Source organism: Macrobrachium nipponense, chromosome 27 (genome assembly GCF_015104395.2).
Source record: "Macrobrachium nipponense isolate FS-2020 chromosome 27, ASM1510439v2, whole genome shotgun sequence".
NCBI classification, from domain to species: domain Eukaryota; kingdom Metazoa; phylum Arthropoda; class Malacostraca; order Decapoda; family Palaemonidae; genus Macrobrachium; species Macrobrachium nipponense.
Window position 1 is genome coordinate 5,918,128 of NC_087216.1, and position 23,280 is coordinate 5,941,407.

General features: G+C 36.4%; 1 protein-coding gene and 1 long non-coding RNA gene across 11 annotated transcripts in view; one reads left to right on the forward strand and one right to left on the reverse strand.

The window, feature by feature from the left end:
• Window positions 1-1,147, forward strand: part of LOC135200769 (uncharacterized) — a 184,495-nt gene extending 183,348 nt beyond the window's left edge. Inside the window, exon 5 of the long non-coding RNA XR_010311355.1 lies at window positions 651-1,147. This is a non-coding gene — a long non-coding RNA (uncharacterized LOC135200769). The remainder of the gene's footprint in view (window positions 1-650) is intronic.
• Window positions 1-23,280, reverse strand: part of LOC135200767 (trithorax group protein osa-like) — a 103,110-nt gene that overhangs the window by 5,080 nt on the left and 74,750 nt on the right. For 5 of the 10 annotated variants that reach the window (XM_064229403.1, XM_064229398.1, XM_064229405.1 and 2 more), the window contains 7 exons: window positions 23,041-23,270; window positions 18,086-18,172; window positions 15,950-16,091; window positions 6,960-7,129; window positions 3,975-4,079; window positions 3,695-3,846; window positions 2,080-2,299 (listed from right to left, as the gene is read on the reverse strand). In XM_064229403.1, the coding sequence (XP_064085473.1) occupies window positions 2,080-2,299; window positions 3,695-3,846; window positions 3,975-4,079; window positions 6,960-7,129; window positions 15,950-16,091; window positions 18,086-18,172; window positions 23,041-23,270 (1,106 nt within the window). The remainder of the gene's footprint in view (window positions 1-2,079; window positions 2,300-3,694; window positions 3,847-3,974; window positions 4,080-6,959; window positions 7,130-15,949; window positions 16,092-18,085; window positions 18,173-23,040; window positions 23,271-23,280) is intronic. The other 5 variants (XM_064229402.1, XM_064229401.1, XM_064229407.1 and 2 more) reach the window with 5 other exon arrangements.

The window sequence follows — 23,280 nt, forward strand, 5'->3', positions numbered from 1 at the left end:
AAATTTGGTTATCCCACTAGTTTTAAAATTTTCCTGGCTATTACCATAAGTATCTTCACACCTTTACCAAATATTTATATATTTGACTCACTCCTGTAAAATAATAGAACCAAATGTGTACTTTCTTCTTTGTGAAAACAAGCCAGATTAAAAACTGCAGAGACACCTAAATGACAATTCACTGATTTTTCCATGCATAATAGGGGAATTCTCCTATGAATAGATAGATACATGGATTTGTAACACAGAACAGACAATTTGTTCTCTAGCACAAGCTATACGACAAAAGCCCTTAGCTTAAATTATTCTTCAGCTTAATATACATTGCTCTGTTCAAGTGTCTTGTAATAACATATATTTCGGCTAAATATTATATCCAACTACTAGAAATTACCCTTACTGTTTAGAATGAACCTGACAAAATTGTATAAAAGCAATAGAACAATATGTTTTCTTTGAAAATATCTGTTAAATCACAAATTTTCAATTCTCTGCATCTACACTCAAGTGTATTCCCTACATATTATTAATACAAATAATTTGCAAAGTAGATGATTGGTTGGTTGGTTATTAACAAAATAATTGCAGTCTTTGTTTCATTCTTGAAATCAACAGTTGGAAATAAGCTATTTCTTTCATTTGAGTTACAGAACAATGATGATACATGAAACCCAAAGATGCATGCTCACCACATTAAAGACTCGACAAGAAGAAGAAGAAGAAGAAGAAGAAGAAGAAGAAGAAGAAGAAGAAGAAATTACTGTATTTGACGCAGCCCAATTTTGCATGATGAAAAAAAAATTTGTTTATAAGTTTACAATCCTTAATGCAAAATTCTAACCACTGAATTGTGGAGGATAGTGTGTCATTCAAAAGGTTGGTTCAGCATGCCTACAGCTGAACAAAGATGCCCCAAGTCTAGGTGACATAGCAAGACTTGTCCGGTAAGCCACCAAAATGTGTTAACTGTTTGCCCCAATTAGGCTTGTTACAAACAGTAAAAATTTGCATTAGTAAAACAATTGTATTACAACAACGTCAGTATTTAAAACAACAACAATTTTAATACAACTATAGTTTTACTCACTGCATCAATTATATTGTGAAATTATTTTCATAAAATAAAAAAAATCAACATTGTATTCATTCACCACTTGCATTCTTGTATTTTAACATAACCCACACCATTATTGCTGTTCACTGCTATATGAAACCTTCAGATATTTTTGTTAAGTAACAAAGCTTGGCTAAAGAAAGCTGCTGGAGAATTGTTAACAGCCTTCTCTCAATTCAGTTGTCCATGTCAGCACCTGCTGTTATTATTTATGACAAGTGGTTTATAAGTAGTAGTAATGTATTATTAGCCTAGCTAGGTTGCATGAATGGAGAATCTATGTATACTATTTATGCTGTTTTACCATTTATTTCTTTTCAGTTTTGGGTACGTCTCATTCGTAGTTTCCAGCTGATTTTTTATGCTATTAGTTTCGTTAAATATTTTGGTATGATTGGATCAGCTAGTACCAACAAATGTCACTGGTACTTTATACTAATCCTACTTTACGGTGCTTTAATATAATAATAATAATAATAATTATAATAATAATAATAATAACAACAACAATAATAATAATAATAATAATAACAATAACAATAATAATAATAATGAGCTAACATAAATAGAGAAATATAACTCTTAAGAGTTGGATTTGGCAGAACTGACAATCTGAGGTAAAATTAACCAACAGTAATGAGCGTTGGGATACATTAGCCTAGAGGTGGCCTTAAATTTCTATATACAACCCTGGGGCAAAATTTTGACATTTTTTTTTACCGTCTTATATACCATCAAATACAGTAACATACTTAAAATTCACATCCTACACCATCAATACACTAACATGCTTAAAACTTCACATCCTGCATACTTTCACAGAATCCTGTCAATTAAATATTCAAAATATTCTAAAAAATTATTTAACAATCCTGTAAATTACCTATTCAAAATGTTCTACAAAATTATTTCACAATCATTTTTCATGGTGATAAAACAATTTCCCAATGGTTTCAAAAACTTACTTTGACTCTCTTGTTAGCCCCAGTTGCTTCATCATCACGTCCCAGCTCAAGTTCCGAACAAATATCGAACATGTTAATGAGACCTCTTCTTAGATGCTCTATGAGAGCTTCCAGTAGCCCTGGCATGTGATGAAGACCAAAATATACAACTGTTTGATCATCAAACAGTAAAATGTTTAAAATATCCAGGGCCCAAGTTACTTCTGCTGCTAAACCACATCTGAAATTAACAAGAGACAATAAAAATTAAATGTATTGTATTTGCAATCTACAATACACAATATAGTACAAAACCAAGCAGCAAAACCTTGAGTACCAAAGCCTTTCAATAACTTAATTATTAGGAGACCTTTTTACAAAAAAGTAACTTCTCATAAAAAAATATAAATAAATAAAAAAAATATGACTATTATGTCAGTACTTGTAGATGTACATTTATCATTAATACATAATTAGATACTTAAGTATTTAATTAATGCTACAGAAAGAGGGGTTATATGTCTTGTTCATTTTTTTGAATTACGAATTCAAAAAACTTTTTTTGTCACCTATATATTACATATATAACAAGAAGTGATTGTTTATTTGTTTGTTTGTAAGGTGCTTTTACATTGCATGGAACCAGTGGTTATTCAGCAACGGGACCAACGGCTTTACATGACTTCCGAACCACGTCGAGAGTGAACTTCTATCACCAGAAATACACATCTCTCACTCCTCAATGGAATGGCCGAGAATCTAACCCGTGACCACCGAGGTGGGACGCTAATACCATACCAACCACGGCGCTGATGCGCTAACAAGAAGTGACGACCCTCTTAGTTTTAAAAGATTTTTTTTTCAGAGAGAGAATCTGTCTGTATATAACTGTTTATTTTCTCACTTTTCAAACTTACTCTTGTCATGCTTTACTTCATATTTCCTTTCTTACCAATTTATTATTTACCTACAATATTAAAAAAGTAAAGATATTTGTAGAAAGAAGAAATGCCTCCAGACATACGTATAACGTGACAACCAAAAGTGGTCCCCTTGGAAAGAATCTACACAGCTTATCCTTGGATTTAAATGCACATGGAGCTGTTTAAAATATTAGCAACAGCACCAAATTGAAATGCCATATAGATAGAAAATATGATTCAGTTTCTTGTTGCATAAAAAAAAAACTTTTTCAATTGTGAACCTATGTAATATGATTCAGTTTCTTGTTGCATAAAAAAAAAACTTTTTCAATTGTGAACCTATGTAACTGACTTAGAATTCTGCATAACAGAAAAGATGATATTTGATATCTGTAATGGGAGAAATGGTTTTATCTCTGTTATAAATCTGGCAGATATGCGGACATCAAATACACGCGAGAGGACCCACAGAGGTCTAGTCATTTTGGAAATAGTATATTACCTAACAATTGCAAGTGCTTTTACACTTCCTTGACACACTATTGTACATGAATTTGTTTAAATTTTAATTCCTGGAACTCCCAATAAACTTGGAACCTTGTGGTTAAAATGAAGATAACACCTTTGGGGAAAAAAATACTTACATAAAGTACATTTTTTCAAATGAGAAACAAATTTAGGTGGCTATTTAAACTAACAAAAGTACTTCTCACCTTAGAGACATTAATAGTCTCCATGGATCACAAGTTTGGAGATCAGTACGGGTCATCCGTTTCCTCCTCGCCAGTACAGGTAAGACAGCTTCAATGCTGTCTAAAGGGAACTGATGCTTTCCAGTAAAAGCACCATACACAGTCCCCCCACACTGTTAAGCAAAAATTTAGTCCACATAGTAAATTTATAAAAATAGTAATTTACAGCATATTCAATTTACAGAAAGCTTTATTTATTTGTACAAACAAAAACATGCCTAGTAGCAACATAAAGGTATACCTTAAATGCAGATTGAGGAATAACATAGTTCTTGTTATTACTTGCAGGTCCCTGCGGTCTGGGGCCCACATTTTGAGTAAAGCTGCCACCAGACCAACCTCGACCCTGTTCAGGGAAAAAAAGAAAAAAAAAGTTAGTTTATAATACTCTACACTTATTAATCAAAGAGACATGATTAACATCGTCTAAATTTAAATCCATGAAAAATATACAGTAGATACAGTAGCAAGAGAAATATATAACAATTCTCCATGAAACAAAAAACCTGGGAAATCAATAGTAATTACATCAACGCCGATACTTATCACACAAAAATTTCTAACCCAACTTCCCAGCAAGATACTTGCCTAATGAGAATTTCATTATCGTGATGTTTTCCCATTCATTCTCATGAATATCTGCTCACATGACCTAAGCCCTAAAATTCTCTAAAATGGAAATGGATATACTATAAGACTTACACAGTGGCTATCTTCTGTCATCAAAGAAATATAACACCACCAATTAAGCAGCCTACAGTCTTTTTAAACAATAAACCACTGAATCCAGTATTTCTAAACCTACTCTGACAGGGCAGGCACCTTGTAATAAGACACAAGAAAAACTAGACTACAGAAAGTACTGTAAAGGTCTTTCAAAAACACTTTCCAATTCATACAAACCAGTACATTTATCCATATTTGAGAACTAAATTATTTCTAAATCAAAAGATCATCTGGCAAAACAGTCACCACCATGCATACAGACCTAATACAACCTCACTTTTTGTTTAGTCTAGAGCAATCGGCAGGTTTGTAGGCTGAACATTAGATATATGATGCGTTTGGATTTATATTTTCTTCAATTTTGGAACCAAGTCCAACATCTTCACTGAATGAAATTTAGGTTACATGTATTAGGTGCTAAAGAAAATATACGTAATTAATGAAAACCTAGGACCCCATTTAAAAATAATGTGATTACAATTAAAAAGGAAGCAAAGGTTCTCAAGTGAAATGTAAATTTTAAAGTCAGGGTCAAACTTTGTGAGACACACTAAGGAGTCAAGAAGTGAGGAGCCCCTCCCTGCATCTACCTCAAGACTGGGGACAAATAGAGAACACTCTCAAGGAGAAGAATACCCTTCCTCTTGTGACCACTGAAGCATGTATGAGACAGGTCTACACAAGGACTACCTACAAGAATGTTTTGATTTTTACCTTCATTCTTTTTTATCTGTGTGAGGAACATATGTGAAAAGGAAGATAGAACATGACAAAAGATCAACCTGAATTGCCAACTTCACCAAAATAGAACTCCCAACAAAATGAACACGAACTCCCAACAAAATGAACACCTTTATCTTTTCCTCTTGTTAAACCTCTCCTGCAGATGTAGGACACAATCAAGTAACTGCATGCTTGCCTATGATCTTCACTTCTACATTACTCATTTATTCTCCATGAATGAATAAAATATTGCTGCAAAAGAAACACTACACAAAATAGAAACAAAATTAAACCAGAAAACAAAAGCAATACAGTAATATAACTCGGCTATGTCAATCCAAGGGAGATAGCAAAGTGGTAGTACTTCACACCACACAATTGAAAGATAAAAAAGATGCTGTAAATGCATGGTGGTTTCCTTGTAACTGCATTCACAAACGCCACCATAAGGCCAACCCATCAAACTACCATTCATTTAACTGTTCAGCTGTGTGAAAGATTTTCTTCACTTCAAAGATGTCTATTTGTATTTCCGTGAGAACAAACTGAATCGTTTAAAAAAAACAAAGCTGAATATTGTACCGTCCCCTTATAAAAAAAAAATAGTAAGTTTGTTTACCATTATTTACCTACAAATATACCTTGAGCACTTTCCTTTTGTTGACTTGAGGGTAAAATCTTCCAATATTTACCTTGCATTTTTATTTCAGATGTTATAATTATGATAATTATCCAAGTCTACAAAATTTCAATGGCTCACAAACATCACAGAGATTTTCCGACTCACAACAATAGAGAGATACAGTGGTCCCCCCTTTTTCGCAGGGATGCGTACCAGAAACCCCCTTGAATAGTTAGAACCCGCGAATGTTTGGAAGCCCTATAAAAACACTAAAAACAGCCTATTTTTTTAGTTAAAACTCAAGAAAAACCCACTAAAAATGTTTATACTTGGTTTTTTAATAGTTTTACCAAAAAAAGTGCATTTTATGATGAAATTTATAAAAAAATCCATGAATTTGTGGGTATTTCTCATCGAAAAATACTGCGAATGTGCGAATTTTCCACAAATGTGTGAATTTTCCGTGAATAAGGTGGGGAAATGTTCTCAAGAGAAATCCGCGAATGTGTGAGTCCGCGAATCCGGAGACACTAATACGGGGGTCCACTGTAATGGTATTGAGAACTGCAGCAATACTGATCATTGTCACTTTTACCACTGTTACTGTCTAACATTTTAAAGCTTGGTCTGAACACAAATATCTCAGAATAAACACCGAATTTTTTTTTTTTATCATTTTTTAATCACGAACTCGGTTATCAGCGCCATAAGGTGCCAATAACAGTTATGGCACAATAACACACCTTACAGAGGCAACATTAACATGATCATACAGAAACAATGACATGACATCTGAGAACAAAATTACAATGTTTGCTTATTAGACCTGGGTGATTTTTGGGGGGACAAAATGGTATCAATATATTTAAAACCAAAATACAAAGGCAACTGGCCAGATGTAGGAGAAATTATTACTCCAATTCCTCTCTTTCCCAATGAAGCAGAACAGAGAATAAGCAATTGCCAAAGTCTGCTTCCAAAATTTCTTTGGCACTGATGTACTGTTTTCTTATTTTTCATTCTGTGGTCTAATTAAACTTAACTAGTAACCTATGCAGTTTTTTCCCATTAATTTTTTTATTCATCTATTTGTGTGTTAGTACTTAAAAATTTGTATCTTATAAAAGTGAAAGAAACAGAACTGGGGTAACATACACTCACCGTTCCCGCAAACTGGGTTTGCGAGCCTGGAAATCGTGGCTGATTCCACTGTGTGGACGGGGCTCCCGGAGGAGCAGAGTCATTTGGACGACTCCAAGGTTGTTGAGGAGGGCCTTGCTGGTTCTGATTAGCATACCCACCAAACTGATTGTTTCCTCTCCATCCTGGGGGGGAAGAAAAAAAATAAAATTAGTTTCCAGATACTGTAGGCCAGGCTCTTGTCCCCTGCCAAAAGAACGGTAAAGTAAATTGACATTTCATCATAAATAATTAAGAGGCTTACACCATAAATTTGTTCAAACTGTTCAACATCATGTTTGCCTTGTCAAAATGACAAATTTTTAACCAATTTGTATTTTTCATAACTTACAAACCTTCGGCCTTAACATTAGGATAAATACTCAGCGCCAGCTGGAAAGCGGTAAAGTTTAATATAATTGTGTACGCAAGGGACTATTGGCATCTGTGCTTGGTCATGAGACATGTGGAGCCACCCACATACCCCTCTTTAACTTGTGACCCCATTAGTTATTTTCTTACCGCCTTCAAGAGAGGACGTGCTTTGCTTCCGTCCTTTTAAAGCCAGTTGGTTTGTCCCCTGTTGTTTGGAATCTATTGTTTGGAATTCCTGGGTATGTGAACATGAAGCCTTCTCATGATTCGAGACTTCCTGGATATCACAAGAAGCAGATAAATGCCCGGATATTTTCTTCGACACTTTTGATGTCAAGGTACTCATTGTGTAGTAAGTCATAGGTGCAGAAACTCTTAAGGTACAGTTTGAAATATCATACTACACAAATAATTCAAAAACAGTACAGACAGATGAAAAAACTAACATGGATACATATTACAGCAATGGCCAAAATTCACAGATGACAATTTCATTTACCTTAGAAATTTAGTATTCATCTACCTTAGGAATTATATAATACTTAGATATTCTAAGCAATCTAAAATTATTACTGCTGATATTCATTAAGGCTGCATCCATCCACAATTATTCTTGCATATCACTACTGTATCTTCATATTATTCCCTCTCTTTGAAGCTTTAATTATAAATTACTTACCAGTTGCCTTTATTCATCTTATGACACACTATTACCAATGGGTAAGGATACAGTCAGGTACTTTACAAGCAAGTACATTAGAATTATACAGGTGCCTCAAAGAAATCCCAAAGGGATAATTACTAAAAGATTTCTTGCTGGATATTTCTGAAGCAGCATAAATCAACATGTCTTTGACCTTCCAGGCCCTGGAATCCATGGGCCAGCTCCAAATCCCATCAAGGTTCCTACCATTAGTTTCAGGAATAAATAGCAAATTAGGTGCCTTGGTTCCATGCAAGAAAACCCATTCTCAGCATCCTATTCCATCAGGAAAGAGAACATCCCTTCTGCACACACAAAAACTGTATGATACTACTCACTGCTCCCTACTCCAATATCAAGCACAAACAGAACAGACAAGAGTGCGCAGCAGGACTATGATTGTGTTTGTACTGTAAACAAAAAAAAAGTTTGTTTACTACAAGCCTCAATAATCCAGTCTGAATCTTAAAATAGACAAATCAGTTTCAGACATGTCCAAGAAAGGCCATATTATCATTTGCAAAAAACAATTGCATCTTTAAGAAATTGGTGCCACAATATATCAAGCACAAAGGGAAAAACTGGAAAAAAAGTGATTCCCTAGTCCAATATAAGTAAAGGCTTGAACACAGCAAAGGTGGCATCAAACTCAAGGTAACTATACTCTGTCTTTTTTCCATCTGTCCATCCGTCTCTGGTGTTTGGGCATGGTAACACTGCGTCCTGGGCTTTAAATAGTTACGCTATGTGTAAGTTTTAGGTAAATGAAAGGATATCTGGGTGTACATTTGCAACTGAAAAGTGTTTTCATAATTTACTGTATGCGAATTACATCGTTAATATTCGAAATAGGATATTGTTATTAAAGTTGAATGCAAGCTGCCTTTTCCAGGTGGCGAATGGAACAGCCAGACGCAGTGGCGGGAAAATTGCTTCTCTCGCTGTTCACTACAGCAAGATGTCAACTTTATTGGACCACGCCTACTCTGCTACGCGTTACATCATTACACGTAAGTATATCAGTTCATACTTTCAATTTTTATAAAGTGCGTTTTAGCCAGATACGACATAGTGTAACTTAGTTTCAGCATCTGTTTCATGGAATTTACGTCTGGCTGTTCCATTCGACACCCCGAAAAGGCAGCTTACATTTAACAATAATAAAAATATCCTATTTCGAATATGCGGTGTAATTCGCACACAGTAAATTATTAAAACACTTTTCAATTGCAAATGTACACACAGATATCCTTTTTACCCAAAACTTACACTACCCTGGATGCAGTGTTACCATGCGCAAACACCACAGGCAGATGGACAGATGGGAAAAAAACAGAGTATAGTCACACCAACTTGTACAATTTATGAGAGGCCTCCACTACATCCTGTCCAACCTGCTCACTTTACTCCTCATAATTTCTTGTAAACATTTTTGCTACTCTATGCTTTTCAATTATTTTTATTCATATCTGCATTTCCTTTCTTATATGTGATTTTGGGTCTTTTACATAATTGTGCTCAGCAAACAATCAAAAGCCTGCTTTCATGATCTTCCCATACAGGTTTGCTTCCACTTGTTTTACACACACAAACGTACTGAAAGTTTTTCTTCCACCAATTCTCTTAGCAAATCAGTTCATCAGCTCAACTTTCCTGTCAGGTTGGTAGTCTTGTATGTATGTGTGGCAATTTCTAGTAACTGTTCTTACATATTCAATTTACTTGTATAATTTAAAGGTCAACTGGAATATTTCTACTTCACACTTTTTTATGATTATGTTTTTTTATATGCAGTAACTGGACATCTCCAGTTCACAATTTTTTTGTATTTTGGTAATTTTATATTTCAATAATCTTGCTATTCTAAAGTTTTTTGTAACAAGAGCAAGCCAGTGAGAGTTATAATGCATTAGCCAGTTTTGTTGTTTGAATATATTTGTCCAATGGTTACCACAGATTAAAATACTTGTCATGGTCAGCAGTGCTTAACTTGTAGCTGTCTTCACATTCAACCATAACCTCTTGTCAGTCTCACAGATCAACAGCAGTCACAAAAGCTCACATCTCATATGTGCTCTTAACTGGTCAGCCCCTTTCCAGAATCCACTTCTGGAGAGTCCATAACGTAAGAATCATTCCCATATAATACTAGATACTTTATTACTAACACCCTAAACCTATACATAAGTCCAAAGCCATTCTATTCAAGTGGTTGACAAACACACACTTAAAATATCTGGTTCGAGAAAAAAAAAAAAAAAAAAAAAAAAAAAAAAAAAAAAAAAAAAAAAAAAAAAAAAAAAAAAACACACCATCAACCTATAGCTACTTAAGCTGCTGGCCACCTGCTTCACCCCAAAACTCTTCATTTCCTGGGCTGCCACTAAGTTGCTATGTATACAATCCATACTCAATAATAATGTTCTGTACGGATATTTGTTTAGATACCATACTGTATCTACACTGTTTTTATGCATCCATCATCTCTATGAAATTCCCATCTTTCTCTCTTGCAACTGGTAAAAAGAGGAGGAGGAAGGCAATTACTATTGAGGAGTTAATCCATACAATCAGCAAGCTCAAATACAAAATACTTTCACAATCCAAAAAATCCACCATCCTACAGAATAAGAAACTAATTAATGCCGCCGCAAAATCTTGAGCATTGGTAAAATCCAGTTATAACAACAACAGCTAAGCCCATTGATGAGATACAGAAATTACTAGTTACATGGATTTTACCAGATACAGCAGAGTATACCTTAGCCTACTGACGATCCAAGCTAAGGCAAGCTGTCTTTTTGAAATCTTTAAAGAGTATGACAATGATCCTACAACTACACAACAGTTTACACAAGTCATGGGTGGTTCAAACCCTTCTAAGGGCGTAAATTCTACATTTAATTCATCAAACATTCTTCTGGCTGTGTGTTCTGTCATCTGTGTCCATTGCATTAACAGAAGATAGCCATCCTGCTTTTCACTGTCAGAACATATTGAGTAAACTACATGAGTTATTCAACGGTATTACAAAATGGCTTTCCCAACCCGTAGGTAAATGTGTGTTCTAAGCATGTTTAAGAGAGGCTATGCAAGGCAATGGTATTCATTTGGTTAGCTGTACTAAAATTCTGCAAGACTGAAGCGGAGAAATTTCCTGGAAGACTGATGGACTGGGATCTGAAAGTATGCATCTTTCAAGTCAATTGTCAGCATGAAGTCCTTGATCCTGACTGCTTGTAGAACCAGCTTTGGAGCTTCCATTTAGAATCCAGTTTTTCCTATAAACAGATTCAATGTTGACAGGTCTATTACTGTCCTCCAGTCCCCATTGGCTTTGGGTACAAGGAAAACCCTGCTGTAAAACCTCTTTGACAGAATGGATACTTGTTCCACAGCCCCTTTTTCCATCATCATCTTCACTTCCTCTTGCAGAATAAAAGCCTTCTGGGGATCCTGAGCATAAGCAAGGTGAGGTAATGGCTGTTCTGTCAGGGGTGGGGTTACTGCGAACGGAATCAAATACCCGACCCTGAGAACATCCACCACCCACTGCTCTGCTCCCAGTTCCTGCCACACCTTCCAGTGATTTGCCAGGCAACCCCCACTGGTGTGGCTGAGTGATGAGAGGCGCCCATCCTATCGTCTTGAGCCTCTCCCTCTTCCCTTAATCGCCCTTCCTCAGTTATTTCTATTGTGAAAGGGCCGATAAGCTAAATTCTTTGGGTAAGAGGGTCTTGTTGCTCTATTAGGGATGTTATGTCTCACTGGCTTCTTTTGAGGTATTTGCTGCTGCCTTACCTTCATAGGGGTAGCTTGACTGTTAGATGTTTTTTTAGCTCCCTGCTGTACCAATCTATTGTTAGTGTCCATCCTTTTTCTATCTATAGCCTCTTCCAGTATGGCCTCTGGCAACAGCAATTGCGACTAAGATATCCCCATTCCTCATTGCTAGCAGGGAAACCAAATCAACAGTGCGGCTTAGTCTAGCCAAAGCTGCATCTCTCCTCATTAACAGGATATTTGCCCAAACATTGGCAATTAAATTTGACAAGTACGCAATTGCTTTGGAACCTGATTGTAGTAATCTAATGAACATTGATTCATCCACTACTTTTCTTGTCACTTCTGAGGATGCAATCTTCGCCACTGCTGTTGACCAACGATCCAACCAAGAAGCAGTCTGAAAGGCAGAAGCTGTTGCTTCTAACGTATCAGGCTCTTGGCAAGTCATCGAAGGGCATTGCATTTGAACTTGATCTAAGGTTAATCCAAGGTTAATCCAGGCCTTAACCTTACCACATTTGGGTTAATTTGTCTGGATAGCAAAGGAACCGTCGGTGTCGTATAATATTTCCTGTTTCATCATTGGAGGAGGGATAAACTTAAACAATCTACTTGATCTTAAGGAATTATCCCTTCCCGCAATCCGTGCATTTACATGTTGTAAACCGGACTCTGCATGACTTGAACAAGGCAATTCATACGACACCTTGGTATCCTTTTCCAACCCAAACACCATGTCAATCCCCGGAGGAAGCATACTGGCAGGTGTTTCCGAGCTCCCCAAAAGGTTATTGAATTGACGAATCCAATCAATCCCCTCTGCATATGAAGCCAGAAACTTTTGGTTTTCTCCTTCCTCCGGCTCTAGTGTACTGTGCTCAGCCACAGGAGACACTATCTCACCCCTATCCTCTGACAAACGTCTGGGTGCTTCGTGGCCGTCTGCCCCTACGGCCGCGGCCTCTTTGATCTCTGATGGCCGCCGACGGCTCGATCCCGAATAGTCAGCAGGAGAACAAGACCGTCTCATTCCTCTGCTCGCGGATCTGGAGCAAGAATCTCGCCTATACCTCAAAGATGAAGGCTCTCTCGAAACCGAGCTAACTTCCTCTCTATGACGATTGATATTGTCTCCAATGACCGTCGGAGAATTTGGCCTTGATCCTTTATCTATCAGACGAAGTTGCCAACTCTCTATTCTTCGTTCTTTTAATAGGAGCCTTTTCATCCTTTCTCCGTATTTTAAACAGTCTTACAGGCAAAACTGGTATCTGTGCTTTATTCTTTGCTGCACTTTTCGCCCACAACGTTGATTTACCAACGGCATTGTAGTCTCTCTTAGACTCTTTGTAGTCTCTACTGGTAACTCCGCGTCGGCTGCTAGCCCAGTGACCATCGACGCTCTCGCTCGTTCGGACTCTAGTAAACGGCTTCGTCCGCTAGCTTTGAGTTTACCAGCCACTGACTTTTCGACTTTCTTGCAGACTGGGATGTGACAGTCCTGGCCCGAAGATGAAGAAGAATTAAGAATTCCCTCTTCTCTTAGCCCAAGGATCAATCACGAAATCCCGTACCCTCCAACGCTTGACTGGTACACGCCGTGACGTCATTGAACTTAGCCATGACGCCAAGCTAGAGGAAGAAGATGAAGAAGACAAATCACGCCTTTTTTTTTTGGTCTTTCTTAGCAAATTTCTGCTCTAGATCCTGTAATTTCTTCATTACAGTATGTACCACCGAGTCAGAAAGCATATTTGGTTCCGGAGGCAGCGAAGTAGACCGAGAAGCAGTAGGCTATGACGTCATTGCGTCTGCCATGTTGGTGTGTGACGCCGGTTGCAACGTCAACAATCTTGTAGGGGGAGACTGTGCGGCTGCTGCTGGCATCCCTGCGTTTGCAGCAAAACTGCCTCCAACGTTCTGCATCGCCGTAAACATTGAAATTGTTGGCATAGCCGCAGCATTATTTCCCATAAAGTGCAAGCCAGGGGGATGAGGACCATTCAGTGCTGCCGGACCCTGCTGGAATCGTGACACCATATAATGCGACAGCCAACCCTCCAAGGTTGGTACTGCTGGTAGGCTTAGCGCCACCCACATACCTTCCATCCTGTGCGCGTTGGGAGCAGACACCTGGAACAAAGAAGGCGATGCTGCCCCTCTCCCTACTGGTAACAACGGAGCGTAAATATTATGCACAAAATTACCCAAAACCCTCCTGGAGTTTCCAATAACGAATCTCAAGGAGAAACCAAAGGATGGGACAAATCAAAAGCAGGTGGCAAAACATATGGAGCAGTCTGGTGTATTTCCGATACAAAAGAAGCCGGCAACGCTTGGTCATCCAAAGATGGCGTCATCTCCTTTCTTTTGTACTGGCCTTTCTCATAAAACTTCCTCCACTGTTCCACCGACCAACCTCGACAAACAACAAGGATTCGTAATTGTACATACATTTTCTCTGCACCTACCGCACGTTGGATGAGGATCCGGCGACACCGAAGTTAGGAATCTTGAACATGGAAAGCCACAGACTCCAGGGCATTTCCTTTGTCTTCTCTTCAAAACGGAAGATCTCGATGGTGAAGCAAAAATCTCCATCTCACCACTTATACACTCTTACAGATCACACCCACACTGAGCACACTGAGAGAAAGAAAATTAAAAAGAAAAATGAAAGTGAAATTGATAAAATTGGGCAAACTAAAACCGGCTTTAGAACAGATAGACAGTAAACACGTCCTATCTTAAAGGCGGTAGAAAAATAACTGGTGGGTCATGGGACGCCAAGGGCATTCTGGGTAATACATGCCCTATGACCTGGTATAGATGCCAATAGTCCCTGGAACTAACAAGTTTAATTTTAATTCTACCGGTTTCCAGCTTGGCACTAGTAATTCCTAATGTTAAGACCAAAGGTTTGTTACGTATATGAACAAATGCATTTTCTAATTATGATATAGTTTCCTATTACCATAGGTTTAATGAAACTTCCCTCTGATGTAACTCAGAAAGCATCTGTAGTGGGACCCACATACAGGGACTGAATATGCAGGCACATACCATGAACTGACATTCATTCACTTAAAAAGACCCTCTACCTTCTTCCCTTTTTGGAAGTTTACATGCAAAATCTGAACTTGGGTTATTTTGTACACTTCCTACCACCTTATTTTCCTCAATTTTGTTTTTGGATTCCACAAAATTTATCAATACTTTATTCAACCTGCTGTATTTCAGCAGTTACTCTAATGGCTCTACTGAGTTCAGTTAAGTTGCCCTAAAATATTTCTCTAGTTTTTAAGTGGAGAAGGGGATACAATGGGTAGGGCTTTTGCAGCTTCCTGTGTGCGTACAGGAAAATCATTGGGATTACTGTATTCTTTATTTTTCAAAGATTGACCACGAAGTATAAACAATGAATACACAATAAATTTCCTGCCAATGCCTATACTACACAAAAACCAATTCCAGTTCATAAAACTTCTTTTTCTTAGCAGCTGGGTTAAACTATACAAGAATATACTACCATCCATTTCTAAAAGCACTTATTATCAAATAGATAACCTTACTCCTCAACAAAGAAGACTACTACTACATCTTTCCTCTTCCTCTTGCTAAACCTTCCCTACTGAAGAGGGAGAGGTAAGATCAATAACAGTTCAATCAACATGCTTTGCTGGTACATCCCCTCACTCACTAGCGCCACCATACAGCTAACCTTGTAACTATTTTTATCTAATCGTTCAGCTATGGATTAAGATATTCTCGACTTGAGCAGTTCCACAATGAATGAGTCATGAAATTTAGTCTATATCCAGCACCTAGGACAGAGAGTGAGTTGGAGTGACTGGACAGGATGGTAAATATGTAGACAAAATACACAAATCTGAAGGGATCTCGGATGGTGTTGTTCAGTAGGCCCAATATGACTAAAATACAGCTAAAATATTAAAAATACTTCAAAATGACTAAAATACAGCTAAAATATTAAACATTCTTCAAGTAGCAAGGAAAGTTTAAGAACAAATATTCCGATCCTCTGGTAGTAAGCTTCCAATTGGAAACCCAATCCAACAGGCTGGATAATTTTAAGTCTTACCTGGAGGTTGAGATTTTTCAAAATCTGGATGTCTTCGGGGTCCCTGATATCCTGCAGCGGCGTTTGGACCAGGAGGTCCAGGACTTTGAGATGCACCTGGTTTCTGGTTAGGAGGGTACATATTCCCACTCTGAAATCCACCCTGTCAAGGGGGAATCAGTTAATTTACTGGTAACAAAATTACAAGTCATACAAGTGGAAACACTGATATATATATATATATGTGCAATAAACAGACATCTGATGATTCTGTAATTTATGTATAAATAACATGTGCATTCATTACTCCAAAAATATGATGAAATGGGCATGCCTGCAAACAGTTCCCACATCAGAATTTAGCAAAGGACCTTTTTGGGGAAAAATTTAAATGGAATTTCATTGAAAAAAAAAATCACATCTTAAAAATGAAAAGGGTAAGTCATTGAACAAACATTAGCATAACATCAGTGTGACAGTGATATGCCAGAAACTGGAATCTTGTAAAACAGTGATAGTTTTTTTTTTTCCATCTTTTTCCATCTTTAAAATGACATTGACCAAATCCATCAAATAATTAAAAATTATGGGATAAATGAATGTACAGTATATTCTATGTACAATCAAATCTAATTGTCAACGAACAAAAATATTCTAAACTAGAACAAAATTAGCTATGTAAAAAATATCTGCAGGATTTGTAAAGTAGAGGGAAAATAGAGGTAGGTTAAAGGACCATGATTATGCCTCAACAATGAAACTTACTCTCTACCTGTTGCTATGCAACATTTTTGCAAAATAATTAGTAGTATTAATTCCAAATAGTAAAATAATAAAAATAACCTGCTGATCACTGTTAATCAACTTAATCACGCAACACTTTCAAAAGCAAGGAAAAATCTGGCTAAATTGAAAACACCATAACCCGTGAATACTGAGAAGTAGGAAACAAACTATTGATCCTGAGTGTATCACATATGAAATAACAGCTCTGGGTAAAAAATAAATTAATATTTCCAAGTAGTTAATAAATTGTGAATGTTAGTTAGCACCTTCAGCCCGCCTGCACTGTTAGTGATCATAAATGGGGACATGATGTATGAATCTGGAACCCTCAGTATTTTCATTATAGTCATTTCTTTGTTGTGCTCATTACTTTGTTGTGCTAAGGTTTACACAAGGTTAAAGAAATTTCCACACGGTTGGAACAATCAAACATGATGCCTGAAACGATTTTTGCAATACTGTTGAAAATGGAGTAAATGCCTAATCACCCCTTAAAATTAGGTATTGCTGGAATATAATGAAAGTTTTTATTGCAGGAATATAATGACAGTTTACTATGCTGTCTGGCTCCATTAATAGCAAATCCTACCCAAGGTGTAAGATAAAAATAAAATAAAAAAAGTTGTGAAAACATATTCAATGTAAATTAATGAATTTTAACGCCGGCTACAGGGTAGTCTTACAAAGGATGCCAACCAGCTACAATTTCAGGTAATGAAAGTGCATGTGAATATGACTTTTTTTCTTTAGTGTAAAATTATCTGCTGGATGTATTTATATCACATCATATTGCTTGTGTGTCATAAAAATTCAGCACTCTTTGTAGGGTTGAATTCCAATCAACTACTAATCCAATCCGAATCATTACCAATAAAAAGATATGAAACAATATGAAAATAAAACTACTAGGATGCACTAACCTAGCCAGAATATAAGAACGACCAAACTAAACATTACTACGTAAAGTACAGTAAAAAAAAAAAAAAAAAAAAAAAAATTAATCGATAAACTTAACATAGTTACCCAACCTAATAGTTTCTATTGGGGGAAAATTCTATGCTCTTGATAATAAAAACATACTTAAATCAGGCTTGACTTATAAAATTCAGAACTTGACCCAACTAAAATGGCTATACAGTAAGAAATCATTCAATCAAATAATCATTGTCTCTCAATAGATTATGGTATACTGGGAGAAAAAAAAAATATTAACATACTTGAAAGAAAATAAAAGTATGGAAGACATACAAACTTTCTTGCTTACTCCCTCCTTTTAATAATAGTCTGTACGACCACGCAACTGTGTGGCTTAAAACTATAGAACCAAAAGAAATATGAAAAATCAAATTTAAAAAAAAAAAAAAAACGTACTTGAAACATGGGGCCCGTGCTGCGCGGAGGGTTCAGCAGTTGTTTGGCCAATTGGGAGTTGCCGTAGTTGCTGCCGCTACTTCCCATCTACAATACATGGCATTCCACTCAGTCTACAAGCAAGGCTACACTACCAAGTTGGGCTACACACTTTCAGTTGTGGAGATGACTTAACTACCGTAAGCTTATTATTCATCAATAAATCCAGCTCACCAATCAGAACAATTATGTTATGTGAAAACTCAACAATATGGAAAACAACCAATGTTACAATCACAGAACATGTGATCTTAACATTTAATAAAGACAATGCTTTACCTACTAGAAAGTTCAACTCTTGCCAAGGATGACCATTTAAATATGAATAAATTATCCTGAATAAAATATAATTTCCACATGAAACCCCCCTTATGAACAAATACGTACTATCAATCAAATTATGATATGTGTTTGCTATATATAGCAAAAAAGTTCACATATTTAATGCTAACAACCACTATTCTACTGCCAGTAACCCTCAAAATTACTGCTTTGAAAATGTTCTTTTTGTTCTAAAAGGATTTAGCTAATTCATTAAATTTCATTACAGAGAGGCACTGACAATTAGGAAATTTAGTTCTGAATAGCGATACAAATCCTTTTTCTTTTTTTACATGGCTAAGGTATTGTATGTATATTTTATAAATACTTACAATATTTAACAACACCTCTGACCGCTTACCCTTACATGCTTTACCAAATAAAGGGTATAACCTCCAAGTTTCAGCAGAGATTCTATATATAAATAAAACTGTAAAAAAATGCTACTAAGTAACAATTCAGCTGTATTCTGGTATTCACATTAATATAAGATTTCCTTATTTTCTTTTTCATGGGTTTGAAAGGTGTTTCCCTATTTGGTCTGTGACCAAAACTCAGGCACTCTTTCACATTGTAACCGTACCATGATGATACTCAGCTGTGAAGATACTTAGGTTGTGAAACCAAGCCACATCCTAGTCCAAAGTCCTAGACCAATTTTGGCCACATTACTTTGTCAACTTCAACCTTCCTTTGTATGTGTATCTAGAAGTAAAAATGCAAAGATCTGATATACCAAAAATCATATGAAAATGTCCTTGCCTTTACATCAACCTTTACGCAGCAGAAAAACGTGGAATCCAGACAGAAATACTATACGGGAAATAAGCAAAACAGAGACCAGAAAGAGGGCACAGAAAATCAGAGAAGGCAACTGATGAACACAATTAGATAAGAAATCCTACTGATTGTGCGAGATGAAAGTGAATGAAGAGAACTAATTTCATGTCTTGATCCTATAGAGGAAAGACCTTGTGTAAAATAATTTACAATAAAAATAGAAATAGATTCTAGTATCTCTGGTGGCAACATTTCTCCCCCCCTTAAAAAAAAAAAAAAAAAAAAAAAAAAAAAAAAAAAAAAAAATATTCTATCTAACACTACCTACCAATTATCTGCAATAACTCATCTCCTTCATATGCAAAAACCTTATTGTTGATTCCACTGACATTGATGATGGAACCTGTAAAACACCACCACACTTTTGTCCGCGGGGAAAAAAATAAGCTACAAAGCAAAATTCATTTGGCACAACTCGCAAGGATTTGTTGTAAACAAGATCATTAACTTCTAAATAAATGAAAATTAAGACACTGATATTGAACAGCTTAATTGCTAACAATCACAAAATGGCATAGTGAATCTCTCCAAGTCACCCACCAAGACAGGAAAGGGGAAAAATTGATTGAACTGTGATTAGCAAATTGAAATTAACCCTTAATGGACAGAAATGCTCACAAGATTAACAATAACGGGTTTTGAGTAGACGACAGAGTGACTCGAGGTGAAGAACAATATTACGCGCCATTGATTTTGGGGAAATCTGGCGGGAAAGAGGTTTCATTACTTCTATAGCCCATAAATTCACTAATGGCAACTTTTAGACTGGCTAAAATCCACTGGGTGGCTCAGAAGTAATCCATGTATAGCCGACTGGAAATTTCCTTGTTAGCAGAAATAAGGCAATGTATGACAAAGCACTGCAACAGAACAAAAACAAATCTTGTTTCTGGTAATTCTAGACAATCATGAATAGGTCCACTGAATTTCTTCTGAACAGTTTTAAAATAGGAGCTAAGGAAAAAAAAAAGTTAGGGAGCTATGGAACAAGAAAAAAAATTATGAAAAATGGAATCTACAATTAACTTAAGAGCACTTGTTACAGTAATTCATAAGGAACACTGAGGGTAGGCAGTAACAACTCACCATCCAAACTACAAAAATGATATTGTTATGTTACAATAAAGTTTTGTACATACTTACCTGGCAGATATATACTTAGCTATGGACGACGGAGTCTAAAGCTAAGTATATATCTGGCAGGGAAGTTGAATGTACAAAACCATAGTTTCAGCAACATCATATGGGAGTCAGGAAGAAAACCAACTGAAAATGTGGTGACAATTCTAGAGGGGCATATTTAAATTATAGGTAATTCAACCATCAGTCATTTAATTCTACTAAACGCCATCAAATGACCAACAAGAACTCATCCAGTTAGTTGTGGGTTACATCCTTGATGCATACTGACTCTTCCCCCAACCCCCTCTCCCCAACAGAGAGAGAGAGAGAGAGAGAGAGAGAGAGAGACAAAGCAACAAGACCGTGGGGATACTGTCTTGTCAAATGTCAATAAAACTGCACAAAAAGATCAGCAACCATCATTACCAGCTACCAAAATTCAGTGAGAGGAGTACCAGCCAATTAGTGACACGTCACACAATCCTTCACTCTACCTCTGCCTGCTGCTGCTTTTGCATAAATCCACCCAGAAACTTCACCAAAATTCAGTACATTAAATTTTCTATTGACTTTGCTGTATTTATATACAACTAAACTTTTAGAAAAAAAATAGTAAATTTCCTATGGTTGTAACAACGCTTGAAAATTTTCATTATCAAAATGAACATTTCTCTGGGTGAGCCAATGACCATTCAGTGACTGAATAAAATAAAAGAAAATTTGTGCAAAGAAATAAGAATATTTGGGAAATTAGCAAAACTATTTTGTATTGAAATTCTGCTGCAGCAACCATTACAATTCTTTATTACAAGTCTTAACATCTGGACCAAACACTGATTCTAAATGAGAAAATTAGATTTAAGCTTCAACTGCCTGCAGTGGCTCCAACCAGTCACCTGTGCCAAATTTTACTTGGTGGAACACCAACAGAAGAAACTTCCACAAAAAAAAGGTGCATTGAGACTTGGAATAACATCCTTTAAATCATTGGAGACCAATTAAATCCTAAATCCAATGCTTGATGTACCAGAGATAAAGCAGAGATGATCACAAAAGTTAAATGGGATGAAAATCTTATGCAGATACCATGATTTCAAATCAGGAAAAGTTATATAAGTTAGGCAATAATTTTCATGCAAAACCACATTTAAAATATTCATTGTATTCCTCACACATTAAATATTCTTGCCGAATCTCCCCCTTCACGAACGTGGGATGAACCTTTTTTCATAATTCAATTATTTATCTCTACTTATTTATTAAATCTTATTCTACTTTTCTTGTTTTCATTCTATTCTATGGATGCTTGTAACAAAGGTTAAGGACCTTTTATGCTTCCTCCCTATACTTGCATGTAGAGTTAATTACTCTAATAATATGCACCGAAGTCACTAAGAATATCCTAAAAAATCTAACCATTACCCAATATCAAAACTCAAGCCTGCAAAATAAATTGTGCATATTGAGTTAATTACTCTAATAATTTGCACTCTAAGAATATCCTAAAAAATCTAACCATTACCCGATATAAAATCTTCAGCCTACAAAATAAGCTGTAACATAAAATTTTAGAATAGTGAAACTTTTACACCTTCCTAAGCAAGAGCTTAACTTTTAAAAGTTTGAAGAAAAATTCACCTCCACTACTGAATTTGTCAAAATATGTAAAAGAGGATAGGTTTATTATAGCATACAAGCTAATACTGAAAGCAAAAACGAAAAACAAATAATTAGATCTACATGATTCCATTAATTTGGATACAATTCAGAAAAACATTATTAATAAAAAATCATGAGTCGATGACACTTTCAATGTCCCATTTCTTTATAGCAACTGGCGTTTCAATATTATTCTACTTGAAATAATTCAAATTGAAATTTTCTAAAATTATGTAGTGCGCCGACAGCTTGGAACATCAAATGTGCCACGACTGAAGCTGGGTACAAAGCAAGCGTAAACTGCATTGACACAGCACTTGCATTAACTTTCAAGTTAATTTGTTCACACATCAACTAGAGCCTTTTGATAAACAACCAAATTACCCAAAGAAGGTGTGAATGCAGTTTATGTACTCAACATAACTATGAGTCAGTCTCAAGTAATTAATACAAGGTACAGTACCTAAAATAATAATGTTATTCATACATGTAAAGGGGAGGGACAGGCTTCAAAAGATGATTAAAGCAAGCATCTATGGGTAAAAAATATACAAGTTCTTCCAAATTCTCGAGAGAGAGAGAGAGAGAGAGAGAGAGAGAGAACTATAGGTTGTGAGAGAGAGAGAGAGAGAGAGAGAGAGAGAGAGAGAGAGGAGATGGAGAGAGATGGAGAAGAGAGCGAGAGAGAGAGAGAGAGAGAGAGAGAGAGAGAGAGAGAGAGAATTTTAAGTATGTATTCCACTATAGGTTGAGAGAGAATACACTATAGGTTGAGAGAGAGAGAGAGAGAGAGAGAGAGAGAATTTTAAGTATGTATTCCACCTATAGGTTAAAAACATTACAGAATAAAATTTGTTAATGTATATCTATACTGAATTTTTTTTGTAGGAAAACAAAAATAAAGAGGACAGTAATAATGAGGATTCCAAGCTAAAGGTTAGTGAGTCGAGAGCAAAGAAAGGTATAGTCCATACCGGGTACTGGTCTGGTTGAAACCCTTGCTGCCCTGGTGCAAATCCCGGTCGTTGGTAGCTCCCTGGCTGCTGGTATCCTCCCTGGTAGCTCCCCTGATGATTTGGGGGTCCTGGCGGTTGATACGGCCGACCATCTGGGGGGTAGCCAGAGTTATGGTAACCCCCCTGGCCGTAGCCCCCTTGCATACCCTGGTAGCCGTGATACTGACCCCCCTGGTATCCCTGATAACCTGTTGGCAA